The sequence below is a fragment of the Elephantulus edwardii genome, unplaced genomic scaffold (assembly GCF_000299155.1).
Source record: "Elephantulus edwardii isolate Elephantulus edwardi_28Jun2011 unplaced genomic scaffold, EleEdw1.0 scaffold00324, whole genome shotgun sequence".
NCBI classification, from domain to species: Eukaryota; Metazoa; Chordata; class Mammalia; order Macroscelidea; family Macroscelididae; genus Elephantulus; species Elephantulus edwardii.
The window spans coordinates 1,436,250-1,453,274 of NW_006400074.1; the positions used below are offsets into that span (position 1 = coordinate 1,436,250).

At 41.2% G+C, this 17,025-nt stretch overlaps 1 protein-coding gene across 2 annotated transcripts in view; it reads right to left on the reverse strand.

The window, feature by feature from the left end:
• Nucleotides 1-17,025, reverse strand: part of SPECC1 (sperm antigen with calponin homology and coiled-coil domains 1) — a 291,889-nt gene that overhangs the window by 38,705 nt on the left and 236,159 nt on the right. For both annotated transcript variants that reach the window (XM_006901390.1, XM_006901389.1), the window contains one exon: nt 6,159-6,275. In XM_006901390.1, coding sequence (XP_006901452.1) covers nt 6,159-6,275 — 117 coding nt within the window. The remainder of the gene's footprint in view (nt 1-6,158; nt 6,276-17,025) is intronic.

A 17,025-nucleotide genomic window follows, 5' to 3' on the forward strand; every position in this document is an offset into this window, starting at 1 on the left:
TGAAAGTATTTCTTTGAGTTTATTATGTTTAATTTGTTTGTTTGTGTATAAAGAATGCTCATCTAGATGATAACATAATTATGATAAAAACAAAAGGGGGGGAATATGGGAAGTCAATACTAAATATTTGCAATAAACTGAATGCTATTTAAAAACAAACAAACAAGCAAGCAAACAAACAAACAAAAACCAGAGGTCTATTCTCAAAACAGAAACAGATTATTTTCTAATTCAAATTTGTTATCTAAGGCTTACTAATATTATTCCCCCATTGTTTCTACAGTTACAAACATGTCTATGTACATTCATTAAAAATTCATGCAAACATCAGTAGCAATAAAGTAAGTGATGTAAAAAAAAAAGTCAATTGCTACATGTAGCTATTTAAACTGAAATGAAAAAAAAATCACTTTATAAATTGTTGTTGATGTTATATGCCATCGAGTTGCCTGTAACTCATAGCGACCCTTTGTATAACAGCTCTGAACCCTGCCCTATCCTGAGCCACTCTCACTGACTGTGGCACACCTAATTCCTTTACCCCAGTTACTGTATCAGACCATCTCATCTGGGGTCTTCCTCTGCTGTGCTATCCTTCCACCCTTTTGAGCATGATATCTTTCTCTAAGAACTGTTCTCTCCTGGCCACGTGCCCAAAGTATGCGAGACAGAGCTTCAAAATCCTAGCTTCTAAGGAGAAACTTGGTTTCACCCTCTTTAAGACAAACTTATTTGTTTTCTTGGCAGTCCAAGACTTTTCTCCAGCACCACAACTCAGCAGCATTGATTCTTTTGTTATCCTTAGTCATTGTCCAGGTCTCTTATGCATAGCAATTAATTGCAAAGACCATGGCCTGGATCTGGCAAATCCTTAGTCTCCAGACTGGCATCATTGCTCCTCAGTACTCTGGAGAGGTCCTGACCGCAGACTTCCCCAATGCAATTCATCTTTTCATTTTCTAGACCGCTGGTGCCAAGAGTGTCAATAGTGGAGCTGAGCAAGCTGAAATTATGAACAATTTCAATCTCTTCTTCATCTATCATGGTGCTGTCAATTGGTCCAGTTGTGAGAATCTTTGTCTTCTTGATGTTAAGCTTCAATCCATAAATTAATAATTTAAATTAATAAATCATAATAGTCATAATAGCTACATTTCACATGCTCAATAACTGGTATCATATTGGACAGCACAGATAGGATTTGCATCATCTTAGAAAATTTTATTAAGACATTCTGACCTAGACCCCTCAAACTGTATTTCCAACTGTGATCACCTTACTGAAAGCCAGATTTGATATCCAATTGCCTGTCTGCAAGCTCTACTTGCTTATTTCACAGATACTACAGATTTAATAGGATTCAAAACAGAACTTTCTGAGGGATACTGGTGACATCAAGCAGGTGTAACCCAGTAGGTCAGCAGTTCCCAGTCACGAGATGGGACAGAGATGTGATAGGCGGCTCCTGTAAAGATCTGTGAAGGTGGGTGTATGCCATCGAGTCAGAACTGACTAACAGCTGACCCTCCAGCAGGTTTCTAGAGACAAGTCACAGAGGAGGAGACGGCCTATCATTCTCCCTCAGAGCAGCTGGTGGATTGGAATCACCTGCCCTCAGGCTGTCAGCACAACTCCATACCACCAGGCTACAAGAGCTCCCTCTGTAAAGATTTATGGTCTTGGAAACTCTCCGGGCCATTCCACCTTCCCTACAGGGTTGGTAGTAGTCAGGACAGATTCTACAGTAGTTAGTTTTGCTTTTTTTAAAATTTAATTTTATTAATTTTAATTAAAATTTACAGAGATTTTGGATTTCCATTCATTCATTGTTGCACTTTTTTTCTTTACACCCTCCCCCCAGTTCCCTCCCCTCCTTGAAAAGCAAAAGATAAACTTCTTCGTTGGTATGCAGTCCACCCCTCCGCACCGACTGCAATGCACTCTGCTATGCAACCTTAACTCTGGATTTCTGTGATGATCATAATATGCTATCATATATCACTTTTAAACAGTTCTCTCCCTCATCTGTTTTAATTAAGTATACATAATGTATCCAGTTTTTCTCAGTCTTGCCCCAACACTGATGTCAGTCACTTTCTACAACAGTGGCACCATGCAGTTTTTGTCCTTTTGTGACTGAGATATTTTACTCAGCATAATGTCCTCCAGGGTCACCCATTTGGATTAATATTGTATGAGTTCCTTGTTTTTCAATGCAGCGTAGTATTCCATTGTGTGAATATACCCCAACTTCTCTATCCATTTGTTTGTTGATGGGCACTTAGGTTGTTTCCAACTCCTAGCTACTGTGAACAAAGCCACGATGAACATGGGTATGCATCTATCTGCTTGGATGTCAGTTATGGTCTCTTTAGGGTATATTCCCAGTAGTGGAATTGCTGGGTCAAATAGTATCTCTATTTGCAAAAGCGCCACACCACTTTCCACAATGGTTGCACCATTTTACACTCCCACCAACAGTGAGTAAGGGTTCCAGTTTCTCCACAACCTCGCCAGCATTTGTTGCTTGCTGTTCTGTTAAATTTTGCTATTCTGAATGGGGTGAGATGATATCTCATAGTTGTTAGTAGTTTTGCTTTTGCTGTTTTGGCTTTATTTCTTCTCCGTCAAAAAAATGGAGCTACCAAGCAGGGTATCATGTGACTCTTTCCTTTCCCCCGCCTTACAACCACTATGCCACTGAATCCAGTTGAGTCCATTTCCAAAGCATATTTCAAATAGATCCATGTCTTTCTATCTCCACTGCTAGATTCCAAGGTTCCTAGGTTCCAGTTAACAAATGGAGCCAAGGAGACTGAGCTTCAATTTTACTTGACTCCTGCCCTGGCCTCTGACTGGTAGTTCCTCGTTCACTCCTGTTCCCTTTTCAGTTAATTTCTCACAAAAAAAAGACAGAGATATCTTGTAAAACTACACACTGTGCCCCTCATTTTTTAAGCTTCTCTAGTGGCTTACAGCAAAGTACCAACTACCTGACCTCACCATCTGTGGAAGCTCAGGGGAACCTGGCCCTTTCCCGCACCTCTGGCATCATCACAGGCCACTCTTCCCCTGCACACTACAGTCCTGCCACACAGCCCTTCTCCCACTTCCTTGAGGGCACTGTTTGGTCCACAGCCTCTTCTCCCATGGGCCAGGCAGGTTTCTACTCCTAAGGATCTGAGGATGGCTATTATACAACACCTGTCAATGGTCAGATGAGATGAGACCAACAGAAGCATATTCGGCACATACATACACAGCCTGGGGACAGGGACCCTGCATGCCAGGCAGGGCCATAGGGGCACCGCACCTGGGACCAGAATGATCTGGTGGAGGCTGCAGGAAGCTGGTATTGCAGTTAAAGAGGGTAGGGTGAACCTGTTTCCTGCTGGAGGTTGTGACTGACTTATTAGAGTAATTCTGTGGGTGTCACATAAGTGAAACCAGCTAGGCTGAGGACTGGAGGAGGTGCAGCTGACAGGGGAACTAGCTGGTGGAAGTCTGTCCCATTAGGCTGAGGACATATTTGGTGACAGCAGGAAAACTCCTGGAGCCTTTGAGGCTGCATGAGGGTCCAAGATCTCAGGTGGCACAAGACATTCCCATCTTATGCCAGAGTGTTTTCTTCTGAATTGTTATCTTCCTGGAAAGCTTCCCCAAAACTCTGCATTTAGAACGAATACCATCTCCTTAAGAAAGACCTCCTCAGTCTTACTCATCTAAATTGTTGTTGAGTTGTTAACGCTACCAAGCCAACGCCCTACTGTGGCTGAGTGGTGCAACTCTTTAGGAGTCCTGGGTCCAATTGCCAGTGAGTGCACCTCTGCACTTATCTGTCAGTGGAGCTCTGTGTACTATTATGGTGTCAAATGGATTTCAGAGGTCATTCTAGACTATCAGGAAAGCCTGCCAATCCCCTTTGAAGAATCAGTCTGTGAACGTCCTATGAATCACAAAGGAACAACTCACAGCCCACATGAAGATAGTGAAAGACTGGGCTATGCTTTGTTCTACCACACACGAGCTTGCTGTTACTGAAATTGTTAGGTGCTGTCTGCTGAGCTGAGTCTTACTCATTTCGACCCTATGGACAACAGATTCAAACTGTGCCTAACCTTGCACATCTTGTAATTTTTTCTGCGTGAGCCCTTTGTTGCAGTTACCACGTCTCACTGAGGATCTTCTTCTTCATTGGCCCTTTCCAAGCATGATGTCCTCTCCAAGGCTTGTCAATCTTGACACATGTCCAAAACATGTGAGATGAGGTCTCCTTCATTCTTGTATCCAAGGAGCATGCTGGTTGCAAACAGTTCTGGCAGCCCATAGTATACTCAATACTCTTCACCAACACCACATTTCAAAGTTCATATTATTCATCTCATAGCACTCTGTCTCTCATAGCTCTGTTACAATTAAGAATTTAATGTTTTACTTGTTATACGTTTATTCAAGAACTTATCAACTGTTTAGTTCAAGGAGGCAAACACTAGGCCTATGTGGTTTACTGTAGTCTTTATTACTCTGCACAATGTTTGGCAAACAATACTTGGTAAGTACATGTAATGCAGGGTCCATGATGGCATTTCCTAAAGTTCATTTTGTGAAATATAACTTTTTAAGATGCTGTAGGTAAGGAGTTGTTAAAGTTCAGTCTGTAGGCTAAATGTAGCTCGCAGTAGCTTTTTAAAAATAAGAATCATTTGTTTACATACTATTCACTGCTGGCAAAAAGGAGATAGAAACCAACTAACCCACAAATTCAACTATTTTGCCCTTAAACTGAAAAGTTTGCCAACCCTTTCTATACATGATTATATTTAAAAAAAGTCCTGTGGAAGTCATACAGGGTTCTTTCATGTAGGACTTTTGAAAAGTTTTTTGTTTTTTTTTTTTAAATTTTATTCTAAGCAACTAATGCTGGCAAGGTTGTGGAGAAACTGGAACCCTTATTCACTGTTGGTGGGAGTGTAAAATGGTGCAACCCCTGTGGAAAGCAGTATGGCGCTTTCTCAAAAAGTTGCAAATAGAGATACCATTTGACCCAGCAATTCCACTACTGGGAATATATCCCAAAGAGACCATAACTGACATCCAAGCAGATATATACACAACCATGTTTATCGAAGCTCTGTTCACAATAGCAAGGAGTTGGAAACAACCCAGGTGCCCATCAACAAATGAATGGATAGAGAAGCTGTGGTATATTCACACAATGGATTACTATGCTGCATTGAAAAACAAGAAACTCATTCAATATTACTCAAAATGGGTGAGCCTGGAGGACATTATGCTGAGTGAAATATCTCAGTCGCAAAAGGACAAATATTGCATGGTGCCACTGCTGTAAAATGGGACTGATATCAGGGTTGGGGTAAGACTGAGAAAAACTGGATAAATGGTATACACTGCACTGAAACAGATGAGGGAGTGAATAATTTAAAAGCAATGTATGATAGGGTATTATGGTTAACACAAGAGTCCACAATTAAGGTTGCATAGTGGAATGTACTTGGGGCGGTGGGATGGGTGCGGGGGGATTGTGTACCAGGCAGGGAGTCTTTCTTTTACTTTTGAAAGAGAGGAGCAAACTGGGGGGCGGGGGGAGAGGGCTGGGCAGGGAGAGAAGTGTAGCAATGAATGAATGGAAATCCAAATTATCTGTAAATGTTCATTAAAATTATTTAAAAAAATAAAATAAAAAAAAGAAAAAAATTTTATTCTGATTTATTTACAAAGTTTGAATACATTGTTTTTCACAAAAGATAATGAACCATTAGGTGCTTTGAATCTTTAAAAAAATGATATAACATGAAGATTATTTGATTAAAGAACTCTACTTTGTGCTGTTTGTTGGTTTTCTGGAATAAAACTTGACAAACAAAGACCAAGGTCTCCTGACGCCATGAAGATCTGGAAAGTGGGTGACAGGAATTTCTCTGTTGTCATGGTAAGGTGGAATCCACTGCATTTTCTCATTAGCAAGGGATGGATAGTCAGACTGGGATTCCAAGTTGTTCATTAGTTATCTGAGCCTTGCACTAATATTCTACTTTTTAGATATATAGAACCCACCCACACTGGAGAACAGCAACATAATTTTGAAGCCCGTTTCATTTTCTGTTGGATAACCAAATGTGACCGGGCAGAGAACTTACTTTCTCCTGACTCTTCAGTTCCTGGTACGGGATATGGGCTGGCAGGTAGGTATGAAGGAGGGCACAAAAGGCTAAACCATCACTCCAGCTGCTGCTGAAATTGGTGATGTCAATGTTCTGTGGGGGAAAAGACAGCGTTAACCACCAAATTATGCAAAGCTACATTTACATGTGATTGTTAAGATGGATATCTAACACTAAGTACTCTGGGAGTACATTTGATTTTGGATCAAGAGTGGGCTAGTAGCATGAAAAAACCCAAAACCAAAAAAAGGCTTTGGTGCTCAAATCACTAAGGAATTTCTGTTCTCCCTTTGGGACTGTCCTGAAAGTACTAGGATATTAAAGGCTCTCACATATCTTACTATCAAATTAATCAAGCTTTATGGTTTTGTATATACTACCATTCCATAGCAACAGAATCATTGCTGTCATGATCATAAGGCTATGTAACAATAGCTGGCAACAAGCAAATCAACACAAAACAAGTTCCTATGTTGTTGTTTGTTATTGTTGATTGTTGTCAAGTTGAGCACGACTCATAGCGACCCTATGAACAAAAGGCCTGAAGCCTTTCTATTGACGAACTGTCATTTATCAAAGTTCATAGAGTTTTCAGAGGCATGTTGTTTAGGAAATGGATAGACCAACATAGGTAGTAATATACTTGTTTTTGCTATATATTCTTCTCCTACAACTTGAAAGGATTCTTAGCGAGGAGAAGATACATCATGCTCAGCAAGCTCCTTGGTAGCTCACCAGAGAATCAGTGACTATGAGGCTTCCCAAGGAAAAATCAGCTCCAACTTTAAGACAGGTGGGGATCCTCAGTGGACAACCCTACTTCCTGAATAGAAGGAATGAGGCTAAGAATCAACTCTCTATTGCAACTCATAGAGATGATGGTCTATAAATTAGGTAAAAGGAAAAGGAATATCAATAAGGGGCTGATTAGACATTGCTATTGATCATTACATCAATGTTGTTGTTGTTGTTGTTATGTGCCGTCGAGTCGCTTGCGACTCATAGCAACCCTATGTACAACAGGCCTGAGCTCTGCTCTACCCTGTGCCAATCGCATTGTCTCTGATACACCCATCCCGATTACCCCAGTCACTGAATCAGTCCATCTCATCTAGGGCCTTCCCCTCCTGCGCTGTCCCTCCACCCTACCACACATGATGTCCCTCTCCAAGGACTGGTCCCTCCTTACAACATATCCAAAGTATGTTAGATGAAGCCTCAGAATCCTTGCCTCCAGGGAGTCACGAGGTTTAACCCTTTCCAGGATGAATCTGTTTTCCTAGCAGTCCATGGTACCCTCAATACTCTTCTCCAGCACCACAGCTCAAAGGCATCAATTCCCCTTCTATCCTCTTTAGTTACTGTCCAACTCTCTGATGCATAACAAGTGATAGCAAAGACCATGGCCTGTATCATTAATTACATCAATAAATTACAATTTATGTTATAAAACTAAATGTGTATGAATGATTGAATGAAAAACCAGTATGATTTGTAGAATTTCACAAGAATGTTGAGAGAACTAACTCAGCTTTCTTGACATTATGTGAGTCTTTTCTTAGTAGATGTTAGGTTGTTGTAACTATATAATGACTGAGGGTATGGTAATGTTTTGTTTAAGACCTACATATAGGTGCTCTCCTCTTGGGAATAACAGTCAACCCAGAGATGACTGTTGCCCTCCTGGAACCACGCCTCCACTGGGCCTCATTTGCTTGAGCTTAAGAAATCCCTGGTGCTCTAGCTAGACAGTGGTGCTTCATCCAAATTACCTGTGCTACTGGTGCACCTGGCACTGGACAGCAGGGGTGGCAGCTGGGCGGTCTCCAGGTGGTAGGGCAGTGGGGTATCTAGGTGGTGGGGGCAGCAGTCTAGTGCTCTGGGTGGGATTGTGGCCTAAAACAGTGGCCCCTCAACCTGGCAGGCAGTGGTTTTGTCACGGGCCAGGTTGTGAGTGTGCCTTTAGCAGATGCTCGGAAGCAGTAGCTAGAAGACGCTCCTGGGCCAGCCATACCACACATGCCTTGGTCTCTTGCAGCAGAGTGAAGGGTCCCTAATGCAATTTTTCTTTTGATTTCCTGACCACTGATGCCAAGAGTATTGGTGGGGGATCCAAGCAAGCTGCGATTGTTAACAATCTTCAATCTCTTCTCCATCTGTCATGGTGCTGCCAATTGGCCCAATAGTAAGACTCTTAAGTTTTCTTGATGTTGACCTTATATCCATATTGAAGACTACAGTCCTTGACCTTCTGAGGCAACTGTGTCAGGTCCTCCTCAGTTTTGTGAAGAAAGGTGTCATTTGCACAATGTAGACTGTTGATGAATCTTCCTCCAATCTTGGTAGCATATTCTTCCTCATAAAATCCAGCCTCCCAAATGATCTATTCTGCATACAGATTGAAAAGGCATGGAGATAGGACTTTTTCCTGACACACTCCCTTCTTGATCTTGAACCATGCAGTGTTACCTTGCTCCATTCTGAGGACTACTTCCTGGTCCAAGTATAGGTTTTGCATGAGCACAATCAAGTGTTCTGGTATTCCCATTCTCCTCAACGTTAGCCACAATTTGATGTCATTTATACAATCAAATGCTTTTGTATAGTTAATGAAACATAGAAAAACACTCCTTTGATACTCTGCTTCATCCAAAATCCATCTGACATTGGTGATAGTGTCTAGTCCCACAGCGTCTTCTAAACCGGCTTGTATTTCTGGTAGTTCTCTGTCACTAAAGCGGCTTGTATTTCTGGTAGTTCTCTGTCAATGTTCGATTCAAGTAATTTTTGGATAATCTTCGGCATAATTTTGCTTGTGTGTGGAATTAGTGATACTGGTTGATAATTTCCACATTCTGTTGGGTCATCTTTTTTGGAATGAGAATAAATATGGATCTCTTCCAGTCAATAAATATGGATTTGTTCCAGAGGATATTGTACTGAATGAAATAAGTCACAAAAGGACTGATCCTATACAACTATTATGATAGAAACCCAAACCAACAGAAATCTAGAGAGAGGTTTACACACAGAAAGAATCACTCTAGTATGGTTACAGGCTGATAGGGGATAGGGAGAATAGGAAACTAATGGACAGATAATGAACATTTTATTGGAATAGGTGAAGGAAAGGACAATGTGGAATGAGTGGATGATCACTCATTGTATGTATTATAATTAATGATATGGAATATTGACTGAAAAAAAAATGGTTAAGGGAAGGTTTACACACAGATAAACCATGGTTGAGGATTGACAGAGACAGGAAAAGAGGGTGAGGGGAGTGGAGATTTGTGTATGAATAGGCCGAGTGAAGGGGAAGGCAAGGGACGGAGAGGATTTGATGAGATGTAATAAATGACATTCATCAATTGTAATTAACATTTAAAACAAAATGTGTATGAATGATTGAATAAAAAACCAACAATAAAGGGTAATGAACAGAAGAGATGTCTTTTGAATGCCCAACTTATTAAATACGGGCCCAAATTATTGTACTGGTGTTGCTAGTCTTAGTATTACTAGTACTAATATGAATATGAGAATCTGCTTCAAAATCTGCATCTGTTCTTTTCTATAGTAAAAATAATGATGTAGAAAGTAGAACTATTAGAATCTGAAATGGTCATATCTGTAGCACTCATTAATAACAAAAATATACATACTGCTTTGCAGAATAACTTTTCTTCTAATAATGCCAATTATTGGATAGAAAGAGGATAAAGTGACTGTTAACATCACAGTAGATGATTTGAAAATTTATGTAAAAAAAATTCTGGAGGGTGAACAATCTAAGAAGGTCCTATAGCCAGAATATAGTTTTTGGGAACAAAGTTAAATTATAAGAGGGAGTGGCTAGTGTAGTCTCTATTACTCAGCTTGGTATATTAAATTTGTATTCAAACTTTTAAGTCCTACAACAATGAATGAATGGAAATCCAAAGCCTCTGTAAATTTTCACTGAAATTAATAACAAATTTAAATGAAAAAAAAAAAGAATTAAGTTAGAGTAAGGATGGCAATGGATTTATAACTGCTCAAGCTAATAACACTATATCGTGGCATGGAGGAGGAATAGTGGAAATGTATCCACATTTACAACATTCCTCTTACCAAAACCATTTATGGAAAATAGGTACTGCACTGGAACATATATCTCTGGATTGGAAATGATGATATTGTTAATACTTCTAGCCGTAAGCTTAAAAGATTATAATGTTCAAAATTATTTGTTATACATTTGCTTAAATTTTTCCCTCTTTTAACAACTGGGATCTAGAGGGGAGAGAAAAGACCAGAGAATGGCCAAAATTATTGGGGCAGCTATTGCTGCCAGTTTAGAGTCTGTGTCAGAAAAAGGAAGTCTTACTCGTATACAGAGCCACCCAAAGGTAATAAAGGAGGTCAGAATTGCTTCCACTGTGGAAAGCTGGGCCACTTCAGTAGACAGTGTCACAGACAGGCAAGGGAGTAGAGAGGAAGCTCCCACTCACTTGCTTTAAGTGTGGCTCTGAAGGACACTTGGCCAAGGTGGCTCACATCAGGTCCTCGTGGCAGACAGGACTGACAGGCCCCAGTTCCCAGCTGGAAACAAAGGAGGACGCTTCAACGATTTAGATCCTCCCAGAAGAGCCGTGGGTGAGCATTAACATTACTGGTAAGTATATTCATTTTCTCCTGGACACAGAGCCTACTAATTGGTCCTAAAAGCCTTCTGAGGTCCCAACTCTTCTCACTATTTCTCAGTTGTTGGAATGGACGGAAAACCTCATAAGCAGTTCCTTACTTCACCTCTACCTTGCATGTGAACTTCCGAGTTGTAAAACAGCCCAGTGGTAGATGGAATTTGGTCCAGGACTTAAGAAGCATAAATGACATAGCTGAGCCTCTACATCTTGTGGTTCCTAACCTGTACACTATAATAGACAAAGTGCTAGTCTATAGGCCTTTTATTGTAAGAACCACCTTCCCTCTGTAACTTGATTTGTGCCACTACTAGAACCTCTACTTGGAATATTATTGCTTGTTAATTTTTGACTCATGTACTTTTAACTTGTTAGTTAAATTTGCGTCTTCTAGGTTGCAACACCTCCATGATACATCTTCAAGGATATAAACATGTACGGCTAAGCACAATTAATAACAGTGCATCTAAATTCCAAAATCAATCTCCATAATAGTCTATGTGTTTCCTACTGCCAAAGGGGCCCTTTAGAGTAGTGAGAGAAGATCTTCACCCTGAAACCCACAGCATCCCTTTTCAGCAGGAAGTAGCTAAGAGAATACACCATCCCCTTTTCCTTATGAATCAGGGTGAAGTCTCTCTCAGGGAGGAGTGATAGGGAATGGCAAAGGACACCCTGACAAAGGAGATTAATCAGAACTGGCCTTGACAAGCACTGTGGCAATTGGACAATTAAAACAGACATTCGAGTGGGGGGGAAGAAGAAGGAACTGGGGAGGAGGGTAGAGAAAACAGTGTAACAATGAAGGAATGAAAACCCAAAATCTCTGTAAGTGTTCATTAAAACTAATAAAATTTAATAATAATAAAAAAACCAAAAAAACCCCTTTTAAGTCCTAAATAATTTATTTTTTTATTTACTACAATGGATTTAGCACTTGATGCAACCTGAATACTTTTTCATTTTATTTTATAATTTTTTTTATTAATTTTAATGAACATTTACAGAGATTTTGGATTTCCACTCATTCATTAGATGCAACGTGAATATTTTTTATAAACATAAAATCAATTCTATTCACAGAGATTGTCATCATAACTGAAGACATAGTTTTGGCAAGAAATCAGTGAAGAATTGGGAAAAAGTTTAAAAATGCTTCTACTTAAAACAATTTTGTACTTCAGGAGGGAGGAGGTTAGATTGTAACTCACTCAGACACATTTTCATGTGGGTGTTTCAGCAATAAGATCACACAGGAACTCCATTGAAAAAGGAGAAGGAGGGATTACTATGGAAATTCCAAATCTAGGCAGATACTCAAACCCAACATCTAGGCCAGGAGCATGTAATTGATATTCTCCATGGTTAGGATGTGCCATTATTCTGACATTGGCAGAGATAGAGGGGAATTAGTTATGATAATTAACACCATATTCATCTCAGTAATGAAACACTACCCTTCTTACCATCAACAGAAACAACTGGCTTCAGTTCTGTGACTCTCATTTGAAAAGATCGCTAATTCCATTTGAGCAGCAGGAGCACCAACAACTGTTAACTCCACAAAGCTGCTTTAACAAGGGTACACTTGTGTGAATTTCGGATGCCTCAAACAAGATGATGGATGTCACCTCGTAAAGTCCTATACAAAGATCCCATCAGTTGCTTTTGCTGCTATGATTACACATGTGGCCTTATTACTGATGAGTTTGCTGTGGTGGTGTGGTGTCACTTTAGAATGCTCAATTTCCCCCCACATGAATGTTAAAAGAAATCAGAAAACAGATGAGTTGATTTTTGCCTTATGGGCTCTTTTGGTTTATTCTGGAAGAGGCACACCACTACAGACTGTTCCTCTGCAGGCCCATCTCTAGATTGCTATGGACTCTGGACTTTCATTAGAACTGTGAGGAGACAGCACTTCTTTGTCCAGAGCTTTACTTGTCTCATTATGTAGTGATTAATTAAATCAGCCCACCACCCTCTTGAAGTCAGCTGCTAGTCTTTTTAGCCCACCCCAATCCCAACTCTCATAAACTCTCAGCAAAACTCTCATGTGAGGTTTGGTGACCAACAAAGGTGGCTCAGCCACTCAGGAAATTATAAAGCTTTGCTTATTGCTCAGGATATAAGGGCAATGACCAAATTATCTTGAGTAATGTTACTTTTTTTTTTTTTACCCAACAGGCAGCTGAGAGCTATGCTGTGTGTGCAGACTGCAGGTAAGTGGGTCATGAGTCAGCCCCACTGAGATGACCAGAAAGGTCAAGGAGACAGTGGCCAAAAGCTTCTCACAGGGATAGGATGAAAACTGTGAGGACCAGGCAGAAGAGCCGCAGCCCTGATGGGATGGTGGTTAGCACGGTGGACTAGGCTTTGGAAGAAGTTAAGTCAGGGTGCTCCTTAGAAGCCAGAATCGTGAGATTTTTGTCTCCCACACCTTGGACATACTATCAGGGGGAGCCAGTCTCTGGAAAAGGAAATCATCCTAGAAAAAAACAGAGGGTCAGCTTCGAAAGAGAAGAGAACCTTTTATGAGCACATCAGAGGCTGTGAGGGCAGGGCAGGGTTGGGCAGGGCAGGGCTCTCTAGCTCACGGCATTTGTATAATTTGGAGCTGACTTGAACATAGCTAACAACAGGCACAACCTCATCTATTTAAAGAGCATGGTGCTCGGCCTGTCTCAGGCACCCTGGAAGCAATCTGAGTACTAATTTCAGGCCTTACCCTTCGATGACTATCCAAAAGCAACTGGAACAGTATATCGACAAAGAACTACCAGAAATACAACCTGGGATTAGAAGAGGCCGTGGCACTAGAGACATTATTGCCAATGCCAGATGGATCTAGGCTGAAAGCAACGAGTGCCAGAGGGATATCTATCTGTGTTTTGTTGACTATGTAAAGGCATTTGTGTGGATCACAACAAATTGTGGCTAGCCTTAAGGAGAATAGGAATCCCAGAACACTTGATTGTGCTCATGTGAAACTTCTACATGTACCAGGAAAGAGTCCTCAGAACAAGGAAACACTGCATGGTTCAAAATCAGGAAAGGAGTGCATCAGGGATGCATCCTATCCATAACTTTTCAATCGATACACAGAATAGATCATTTGGGAGGCTGGGCTTTATGAGGAAGAATTTGGGTATTTGACAATTTGAGGATTTGGGGAGGACTCATCAATAACCTGCATTAAGCAGATGATACAACCTTACTTGCTGAAAATGCAGAGGACTTGAAGCACTTGCTGCAGAAGGTTAAAGACTGTAGTTTTCATTATGGATTTAAGCTCAACATCAAGAAGATAAAGATTCTCACCACTGGGCCAATTGGCAACACCATGATAGATGGAAAAGAGATGAGGCTGTTAACAGTTACAGCTTGCTTGGCTTCACAAGCAACACTCTTGGCACCAGCAATCAGGAAATTAAAGGACAAAATGCACTGGGAATATCTGCTGTCAGGGACCTCTCCAGAGTACTAAGAAGCAATGATGTCAGTCTGGAAAGTAAGGAGTGCCTGATCCAGGCCATGATCTTCTCAGTTACTTGCTATACAACAGAATATTGGACAATATAATTAAGGATGATTGAAGAATAATTGATGTCTGAGTTGTGGTGCTGGAGAAGAGTCTTGACCATAATATGGACCGCCAAGAAAACAAATAGGTCTGTCTTGGAGAGGATGAAACCAAGTTTCTCCTTAGAGCCTAGAATTTTGAGGCTCCATCTCACATACTTTGGGCATGTGGTCAGGAGGGACCAATCCTTGAAGAAGGACATCATATTCGGAAGAATGGCAGGACAGCACAGGAGAGGAAGACTCTGGATGAGCTGGACTGATACAGTAATTGGGGCAATGGGATTAGTGTGTCACAGTGAGAGTGGCTGAGGACAGGGCAGGCTTCAGAGTTGTTTTACAAAGGGTCACCATAAGTAGCAGGCAACTCAACAGCACATAACAACCACCAATAACAACAACCCTTAGATGAGGAGCTCTGATGGCCGCCTAGGCAGGCAGTTCAAATCCACTAGCTGTTCTGTCGAAGAAAGATGAGCAATCGCCTCAGAAGTGATTTATAGCCTCTGAAAACTCACTGGTGGGTCAACTGTGTGTACCATCAAATCAGATCTGACTGGTACAGGAGGAGATTGTCCCTCCTTCTCCAGCAGAGCATCTGGTGGATTTGAACCACATACCTCCGGGATTGCAGTACAGCTTCTTGCCACTAGGCCACCAGAGCTCCCTTGAATCACGCTTTTTGTGACAGGGAAATGAACTGTTTGTCCCTCAAGCAACAATGTTGGGTTTCTTTAGAATTCCTTTCCTCTTCTGAGCCTATTCATACATTTTTTTAATCCTTTATTTCTCTACAGAACATATGATTCATTATTTCTCATTTTGTATCTGAAAATTTCTACCTCTTAAGATTTTAAAAAAGCAAAAGGGTAATTCTATTTAATCCAGTGAACTTTCACACTCTTACCTATGGACTATATTTGAGCCGTGGTTTTCGGTGCCAACAACTTCCAATGAACCTACAGCACCTGTGCCAAACCTCACCCCATCCCGTGCCATCCTCATTACCTTGCTGCACCCACAGCCACCAGGGCCGTCACTGTGACAATTCACCTTGCTGAGAGTCTTCCTCTCTTTCACTGGCTACCTTTCCCAGCATGATGTCTTTTTCCAAGGACTGGCCTCTCCTGACAACATGGCCAAAAATATGTGAGAAAAAGTTTCATTAGCCTTGCTTCTAAGGAGCCTCCTGGTGGGACTTCCTCCAGGACAGGTGTGCTCCTTTGGCAGTCCATGGGATACACTGTTTGCCAACATCCCAATTCAAAGTCGTCGATTCTTCTTTGGCCTTCCTTATTCTTTGTCCAACTTTCATATGCATATGAAGCAATGCACGTCAGCCTTTAAATGGACAGCATTGCTCTTTAGCACTTTCAAGAGGTCTTGGACCACAGGTTTGCCCAGTGCAACACATCTCTTGATTTCTTGACTTTTGCTTCCATGGTTGTTGACCGTGGACCTAAGTAAGATGAAATCTTTGACCACTCCATTCTCTTCAGTAAGTTGTAGTTTTGTTTTCTTGATGTGGAGATTTAATTCATACTGAAGGCTGGAGTCTTTCACCTTTCAGCAAGTGCTTCTTCACTTGTTGCAAGCAAGGATTTGTCATCTGCATCACAGGTTGTTGGTGAAGCTCCCTCCACTCAGCAGGTCCTCTGCCCTCTTTGTCTCCCAAGCCTACACTGTGCTCTCTGCTATTAGTGACAGGGACTCAGAAGAAACACTTTTCTGGAACTCTCTCTTTCTATTCTTTCTTTCATTGCTTTTCTGTTGCATTCATGGCTTCACTTTCATTAATTTCACTCTAAGGTAGTTCCACTTGCCCTAGAATTACCCACTTTCCAGGCTCAATAATCTGTTGTTGTTGTTTTTATGTAGCGTCTAGTTGCCTGCAACACATCCGAGGCACAAAAACTCTGAACTCTGTCCAACTCTGTCCTATCCTGAAACATTCTCGCTGTCTCTGACACACCTATCCCAGTACCTCAGTTACAGCATCAATCCACCTCATATAGCATCTTCCTCTCCTGTGCTGTCCCTCCCCGCTTCCAAGCATGATGACCTTCTCCAAGGACTGGTCCCTCCTGACCATGTCTCCTAAATTCTATCCCTCTTCAGAGGGAAGTTTGTCTATGTCTACACCTTTTGCCCAAAGGAATGCTAAAGAAATTTTTTTGAAACCATCTGCATTAGTGTTTCACACTCTAAACCAGGCAGGATTGGAGCCTAATCCATGGACCTCATACCTATAATTAAATACAACAACTGTTTACTGAGCCTTCTTTGTGTAAGGCACTTAGGGGTGTACGGACATAATAAACACAGTTTCTGGTCTGTGAGGGCTCACCAGAGAAGGTGGAATAGGCAGGTATAGCATCTGGTAACTTCAAGTGAAGCAAACGCCATATTGTGTGGGGAAAGTCTGCTATCAAGAATCTCCACACAATACTAAGGAGCAATGATGTCAGTGTAAAGCCTAAGGTGTGCCTGATTCAAGCCATGGTCTTTTCAATTGCTATGGCATGGGGCATTTTGAGTCGGATGACCATATGATATATTACTCTGGAGATGAAAAG